At 48.0% G+C, this 7,745-nt stretch overlaps 1 protein-coding gene across 1 annotated transcript; it reads left to right on the forward strand.

The window, feature by feature from the left end:
• Positions 1–2,609: 2,609 nt before the first annotated feature.
• Positions 2,610–7,451, forward strand: BNIP1 (BCL2 interacting protein 1). The gene is made up of 6 exons (XM_066560103.1): positions 2,610–2,711; positions 2,792–2,884; positions 3,152–3,243; positions 4,250–4,351; positions 4,989–5,107; positions 6,831–7,451. The coding sequence occupies exons 1-6, from the start codon at positions 2,625–2,627 to the stop codon at positions 7,025–7,027; spliced, it is 690 nt and encodes a 229-aa protein (XP_066416200.1). The 5' UTR covers positions 2,610–2,624; the 3' UTR covers positions 7,028–7,451.
• Positions 7,452–7,745: the final 294 nt, after the last annotated feature.

The raw sequence follows: 7,745 nt of genomic DNA on the forward strand, positions 1-7,745 counted from the left end.
ATGTAGAGGTGTCAGTTTAAAATTTATTTTTAAAAAACACCCCCCAATATTTATCTAATATTTGCCTTCATTAATGAAACAGCTTATTCACAGCTATAATGACTGGCTGTGCTTTTCCATAAATCATTTAAACATCGCTTTTTTTTTTTTTTTTTTTTTAAAGAAGCTCTAAAAGGTTTTATCAGGAGAATTTCCAAGGGTTGTATCCAAGCTGCCTCCAGCAGAAATAGCAAATGCAGTTCTGCTCCTCAAATGTGCTTGCTCGTCTTCCTGAAATTCTGCTGAGGCACAACCCAGTTCTGGACCGTGAATGTCAGGATCTGTATTTGGCCTTGAGACCTGAGTTTCAAGAGTGCATCTAAGCATGATTTGATTTTTCTTTTGAAGTTGGAGGCTTCAGTTGGAATCACCTAGTGTGGAGTGTGCTGCTAGATGTGGTCTTGGCTTGTTGACACAGCCTTGCACACAGCTGAGGTTTATTTTGTTTACCCCAGGGATCGTGTGAAGTACATTTCAAACAGTTGCTGCCTCAGTGACTGATCCTTCTTGTAACTGTATTAAGGGCATTAGTCTGTTGAGAAAACACCACTCTTGAATATCTCCCAATGTAAGTTGGGGTTCTTCAATGTCATTAATCAAAGATGGCACTTTCAGGCTGTATCTTCTTTGCAGCAAACAAAAATCTCTGTCTTTCTACAACTTGCATTTCACAATATGCCATGTTTTCCCTCCAGTGCTTCGAGAAGGTGTCTTTGCACTCTGAATATAATCCTCAGCCTCTTAGACATCCATGAACTTCCATGGGAGCAAATACTGACTTGGAATTTGTCTTTCTAACAAGCTGTGGAGCTAAAAGTGGAACCAGAGCTCTTTTAAGCCACGCTTGCATTTTTTTATTTCCCCTATAAAAAAAAAAAACAAAACCAAAATTCCAAACTTTTTAGATAACATCATTGTTCAGAGGTTTTCGGGAGTTTAAAGTAATTTTTAGTTGGGTATATTTGAAGTCAAATTTGCGTGACTTAACCAGCTCCTGTAAGGAAAATTATTGGATTGGCTTTTCTGGTGTTGAAAAAGCACATCCCACCCTATAAAAATCTTCTGATTAGGAAACAGAACCTAGTAAGAAAACGTAATTTTAATCTCTCTTATAATGATGGATATTCATACATTCTGATTGGAATCATCTATCTTCCCAGAGTATCCAAGGAAAACTTCTTGCTCAGTATTTGTGGTTGAGTGAACTCTTAAGGCTGATGGCACATGCAGATGCAAAAAAAAAAAAAAAAAAGGCATTTTAAACAAAACATAAAACATGGCATCCTGTTCTGCCTATGCTTGGGGTCATTGATTGTAATGCTGTCCTTGATATTCTATAATCAACTTCCAACTGGAGCTCAGAAAAACTTACTGAAAGTCTTGTCTCTGTTAGAAAATAAATTTACCTTGTTCAAAGCATGATCTGTTGAGTTGCAATGTTAAATGTTGGTTAATAGTTGTGCAGTTTTATTTTTTTGAAAAGAGGCACAATTAAACTATTGACTTTGTTTACTCTGTCACCCTTGATCCCTAGCACTTCTATTCAGATACAAATTCATCAATGTATGCAACATCCTTTGTAATTTAAAATAAAAATTGTGGAGGAAATACTGTCTCGAGTCATTGTGTGGAATGATAGTGAATGGTTTCTGCTGCCTTGAACTAAGTCCCTGACATCTTGATATTTCCAGGAAATTTCCTTTGGAAGGGATGACAGCTAGGTAAGGAAATATCTGGATTTTCCTTCCTCAGCACTGCTGTGTTGATGTGGGAGCATCTGGAGAAGCTGGGTTAGTGCCTCGAGAAACTGCTCCCTGCAGCTCCTGTGGAAACGGCCTGAGGGCAGTGGGGAAGGAGCAGCACCAAGGGTGAGTTTGTGGGAAAAGCAAAGAGCATTGCCTGCTTCTCATTTTGGAGGTGCAGCAGTGACCCCGTGTTCCCCCACCCTGCTCCTGACCAGTGTCAGCCTTGGCCAGAAGCCCAGGAAGGCTCTTGGATGTAAACCTGGAACTCTTCCAGGGGAACTTCTGGCTCTGCACAGCTCCTGACAGGAGGGGACAGCCGGGGGAACAGGGACAGGAGGAGAGGGAACGGCTCAGGCTGGGCCAGGGCAGGCTCAGGGTGGACACCAGCAGGAATTTCCCCATGGAAAGGGTGCTTAGGGTGGACACCAGCAGGAATTTCCCCGCGGAAAGGGTGCTCAGGGTGGACACCAGCAGGAATTTCCCGGCGGAAAGGGTCCTCAGGGTGGACATCAGCAGGAATTTCCCCGCGGAAAGGGGGCTCAGGCACTGGAACTGCCCAGGGAGGGTTGGAGTGCCCATCCCTGGAGTGTCCAAGGAAGGGCTGGAGGTGGCACTCGGGGCTCTGGGCTGGCGACAAGGTGGGAATGGGGCACAGCTTGGGCTCGATGGGTTTCGGAGGTGTTTTGTAACCTCGGAGATCCTGGAATTCTGTTGTTTCTCCCTTTGGAGCAGCGCATTCCCCGCCATGGGCCCCGGCCCCGGCCCCGCCACGTCCCCGCCCGCCGCCCGCAGGGGGCGCCCGCGCGCGCGCCCGGCCCGCCCCAGCCCTGCCCGGCCAAGATGGCGGCGGCGGCCGCGGCGGTGCCGCTGCGGGTCTGCCACCAGGAGATCGTCAAGTTCGACCTGGAGATCAAAGCGGCCGTGCAGGTACCGCCGCCAGCCCCGGGACACCCCGGCACGGCCTCGGGGAGAGCCGGGCCCGCGCTGACCGCGCCGTTGTGTTCCAGGACATCCGGGACTGCCCGGGGCCGCTCAGCGCCCTCACGGAGCTCAATGCCGCCGTGAAGGAGAAGTTCCGACACCTCCGCGGCCGCATCCAGGTGAGAGGGCCGGCCGGGGCTGCTGAGGGCACCGAGCTGTGCTCCGGGCCCACCGGCTGTGGTTTAGGGCTGGAGAATCCTGGCTGTGGGTTCCGGCCGGTGTTTGGGGGTGTTCTGCGAGTGTTTTGGGGGTCCCGGCTGAGATTTAGGGAGTCGCAGCCCAGGATTATCAGATAAATGTGCTCCGAATCCACTCCCCGGCCGCGGCTGGGCTGTGCGAGCTGCGGGTGGCTGCTGAGGTGCTGGTGTTTGTGCTCTCCGCCGAAGGAGCTGGAGCAGATGGCCAAGGAGCAGGACAAGGAGTCGGAGAAACAAGCCTTGCTGCGGGAGGTGGAGAACCACAAGAAGCAAATGCTCAGGTGGGTCTGGCGGCTGGGGCTGTTCCCAAGCCCGCTGTAAGCAGAGATTGGCTGGGTTTGGTGCAGCGTCTCTCAGAGTCTGGTTTGGAAGCACAGCCCCTGCCACGTGTTTTGTGCCAGACCAAGAGGCCAGGGACAGAAAGGGTTCAGCTCCCTTCTCCTGTCCTGGCTTCCTGACTCTGGTCTGTCCCTTTGAGCTCAAAGAAGGTGGCTTAGGAGTCTGGCTCAGTTTTCTTCTTCCCTTGGTTCTTAAATGCTACACTGAGGAGCGGGAATGTCAGGATGGAATGTTTTTGTTGTGTGTAGAATAGAGAAAGTGAGGGGCTGAGAGAGCTGGGGAAGGGGCTCAGCCTGGAGAAAAGGAGGCTCAGGGGGGCCCTTGTGGCTCTGCACAGCTCCTGACAGGAGGGGACAGCCAGGTGGGCATCCAGGATGAGAGGGAACGGCCTCAGGCTGGGCCAGGGCAGGCTCAGGGTGGGCATCAGCAGGAATTTCCCCATGGAAAGGGGGCTCAGGGCAGGCTCAGGGTGGGCACAGCAGGAATTTCCCCATGGAAAGGGGGCTCAGGGCAGGCTCAGGGTGGGCACAGCAGGAATTTCCCCATGGAAAGGGGGCTCAGGGCAGGCTCAGGATGGGCATCAGCAGGAATTTCCCCATGGAAAGGGGGCTCAGGGCAGGCTCAGGGTGGGCATCAGCAGGAATTTCCCCATGGAAAGGGGGCTCAGGCACTGGAACTGCCCAGGGAGGGTTGGATCCCCATCCCTGGAGTGTCCCAGGGAGGGCTGGAGGTGGCACTCGGGGCTCTGGGCTGGGGACAAGGTGGGGATGGGGCACAACTTGGACTTGATAATCTTAGAAGTATTTTCCAGCCCAGCTATTTCTTGCATTCTGAGGCTCCTTGCATGTATCAGGGGTGCCCAGTTACAGTGGTGGTTGCTTTGTGAAGATTGTCTGTGCTTGCAAGGTGTTCCCATCACATTACAACAATCTGCTCTTGTGATTTCAGCAACCAGGCAGCCTGGAGAAAGGCAAATCTGGCCTGCAAAATTGCTATTGACAACTCTGAGAAAGATCAGCTGCTGCAGGGAAGAGACATCTTGAGACAAAGGTATTGGACTGTCCCACTGTACTGTGGGCTTTAAGCAGTGTCTCCTATATTCACTCATTTTGAATGGAAGTGACATAATATTTTAAATTTATTTAATTATATCAAGTGTAGCTTTTCTTTTATGAGTGCATTTCCCTTTTGTGGAGATTTGGGCTGTTAAGGATTGTGATGAACTCAGGTTTTCTTGGCATGTCTAAGCAGAAAAGGGGATAAATTAACCTTCATAACTTTACATACTGTCTTTTACATTAATTCCAGATAGGTTCTAAACAAGACCTGGGTCATTATCCAAGCTGTTTTCACATTCAGAACTGGATGTGAGTGTGTGCAGGCTGTGTATTGAAAGCAACAGCTGGGATGCTCAGGATGAGAAAATGGGTTTGTGTTCGTGCTCCCATAGCAGCTCTGTGAGATTCTGGGCTGTTGTTTGGATTCAGGACTTTTGTATTTTGTGATTATTCTTTATTGTTTAGTGAAAATAATCTGAATTTCTCATGCATTGAAAACCAGTTGTGTCTTTTGTACACTGCAGAGATGTTGCTGAGTATTGGTCTCATCTCCCTATCAGCAGCGTTTTCCCAGAGTATCCAAAAAAAAAAAATTACCTCCTCCTGCTTTGCTTTTTTTCTCTTTTCAGGAAGACCACAAAGGAAAGTCTGGCAGAGAGTGCAAGCAACATCACAGAGAGTCTGATGGGCATCAGCAGGATGATGTCCCAGCAGGTGCAGCAGAGTGAGGAGACTGTGCAGACCTTAGGTACAGCTGGAATTGGGACATGCAGGGGTGATGGAAGCAGCTTTGCTCAGCTCTGTCAGCCTGGGGAGAGGAGCAGAGTGGGAGAATGTGCTGCAATGATGATTAAAGACTGGCCAGCAGAGCTCCTCTAACAGCTGGACATAAACAGGAAATATCAGTGTACTTTGTGTGGAGTTTCTGTTTCATGATCCTGAGAAGGAAAAGGGGTCAGGATGAGGTTGGGTTTCTGCAAAAGCAATGTGAGCTCACACAGTGCCCAGAGTGAGCTTGGTGTTATTCTGTGCCACTGTCCTGGCACAGATTTGGGGATAGCAGAGGAAACAAAAGGGTTCAGGTCCCTGCACAGAGCAAGGAGTGTCTGGAGGGCTGTTCCAGCCAGGCTCCAGCTGGGATGGCTGAGACACCGAGATCAAGTGCCTTGAACCCGAGGTCACTTGCTCTGTCAGCAGTGCATCAGGGACTGTGAAACCAAGATTTCACCCAGTTCCTTGGCTTCAACTCCTAAAACCATAAATCAAGTGACCTGTCACAACTGGTGATTCATGGAGCATTCAGAAATTGCTGCCTGGGCCTCTTCCTAGCTGTGCTTTTGGGCAGGAGGGAACCTTAAAGACAAGGATAAATAACACAAGTTTGCCCTCTCTGCTTTCTGCCCCATGTGAGGCTGGCAGCTGGGCACAGTTTGTTCCTTCTCCCATTAAAAGGACAGTTTGGCAGGCACTTTTTCACCATTTCTGAATGAACAGCACTTGGAATTCATCAAGGGAAAAACTACCAAAGGTCGTTTACAAAACCCAGCTGCAAATTCTGAGTTAGCAGTGGGAATTCCTGCTTCCTGAGCATTCCCTAGGATGCAGGGAGTGTTGGAGGCTGTGGAGCAGGGAAGCTCTCCTTTGTCATTAACTCTGGTAAAGAAGTTTTCTGTTTTCCCTTGGATCAAAATGCCTCTTGAAATGGGATGGGACAAAGTGTTTTGCAAAATATTGCTGACCTGTTTCTGCTCTGTTTTTGTGAACCAGACAATGCTGGATTTGACCTTTGTGTGAGCAGCCAGGGCAGTGTAGGGTAATGCACTGTCCTGCAGGCATTCTGTGCTTTCTGTAAAGCAGAAAAAAGGGCATTCCATGGCTTTTGCTTTTGTTTAGCAATTTGAAAGGAGCAAGGCTGAGGAGTTTGGGGCATGTGTTTGTTTTCTCACACACTTCTAGTTGACCCTTCTCGTTTTTGTTGTGTTAACAACAAAAAATTGCTGTGTGTGTCAGAAATGACTGTTAATAACTGTTTGAGCTGAATAATTCTGCAAGCCCACACTGATTTACTGCTGGGGCTTGAGGGAACACTTTCAGTGGTGCAATTAATATATTCAATTATTTCCCTGTCTTGCTGCTGCTGGTGATTTCTCTCTCTAGCACTGTTCCTATTTCACTCTGCTTCCAGCAGTGCTGACTGAAAAACCTGAACTAGATTTGACCTGCTAACCCAAAAATTCAAAATTCAGGAGCTTCAGTAGTACCTTTAATCTTTTCAGTGCTCTTATTTCACTTTGCACCCCTGACCTGTGAGAACTCTGTGTCAGTCTCACCCACAAGTCAGCCTGACCCAGAAGGATCCCTCAGGCACTGTTTGTGTTACCAAATACCTCATCCTTACACACTTTGCTGGGTATTTTGAAAGCACAACCTGCTGATTTTAATTTTTTTTTTCTGTTCCCCTTTAATTTCAGCCAATTCTTCCCGAACCATCCTGGAAGCAAATGAGGAATTCAAGTCCATGTCTGGCACCATCCAGCTGGGGAGGAAGCTGATCACCAAGTACAACCGCCGGGAGCTGACGGACAAGCTGCTCATCTTCCTGGCCCTCGCCCTCTTCCTGGCCACAGTGCTCTACATCCTCAAAAAGAGACTCTTCCCCTTTTTGTAAAACTCCAACAATCACTGAACTATTAAAAAAAATAATCAGAAAGGGATGGTTGATAACAGTGAGGCTTTTAAATGAAATGATAAAGGGATATTGCAATGGCTGGAGGAGCATTAGAGTAGGCAGGAATTTGTGCTGTCCCCGTGGAGCTTGGGAGCTGCCTCAGAAGAGATTGATAAATCATGCTTGGAAAGAAGAAATGCCAATTTGCCTGTGGGTTTGGGGAATCCAGCACTTGAGGGACTGGGCACTCATAGGTGCCAGTCTGAACTTTCAGCCTGTCACTGATTTCTGCCTTGAAGTGAAGTTTTGTCCTTGGCTTGGACTGGAAGCTGCTCTGCCATCTGTGTGTAAGGTGCTGAGAGTAAGAGGAAGGATGGAAGAGAAAAGCTTACACATTCCATTAATAAAATATTTATTGTATTCATGTCAAGAGTTTTGTTTAAAAGCAAAGTCTGATGGCTTGAAAGAGTGCAAACATTCTGCTTTTTCTTTAGCAGCAGTGGTTGCTTATGGATTGTTTTTCTGGGAGCCTAACACAGCCTGGCTCTGTCCCTCTGGTTTAGGGAGGGCTCTGAGCAAACCAAAAATGGGAACCCCATTTGTTACTATGAATTCACACAATAGTTAAGAGAATTAGATTGGCAATCTACTAAAATCAAAACCCTTTTCCTCCTTTTCTTTATATAACTTCTCTTCATCCTTTATCTTTGCAGTATTA

Source organism: Molothrus aeneus, chromosome 15 (genome assembly GCF_037042795.1).
Source record: "Molothrus aeneus isolate 106 chromosome 15, BPBGC_Maene_1.0, whole genome shotgun sequence".
Taxonomy (NCBI): domain Eukaryota; kingdom Metazoa; phylum Chordata; class Aves; order Passeriformes; family Icteridae; genus Molothrus; species Molothrus aeneus.

Bases quoted from the DNA above. Each gene is read 5' to 3' on its own strand.
- BNIP1 (XM_066560103.1), top strand. From the start codon at position 2,625: ATGGCGGCGGCGGCCGCGGCGGTGCCGCTGCGGGTCTGCCACCAGGAG. The intron at 2,712-2,791 runs GTACCGCCGCCA...GTTGTGTTCCAG, and splicing joins AGATCAAAGCGGCCGTGCAG to GACATCCGGGACTGCCCGGG. The intron at 3,244-4,249 runs GTGGGTCTGGCG...TTGTGATTTCAG, and splicing joins CACAAGAAGCAAATGCTCAG to CAACCAGGCAGCCTGGAGAA.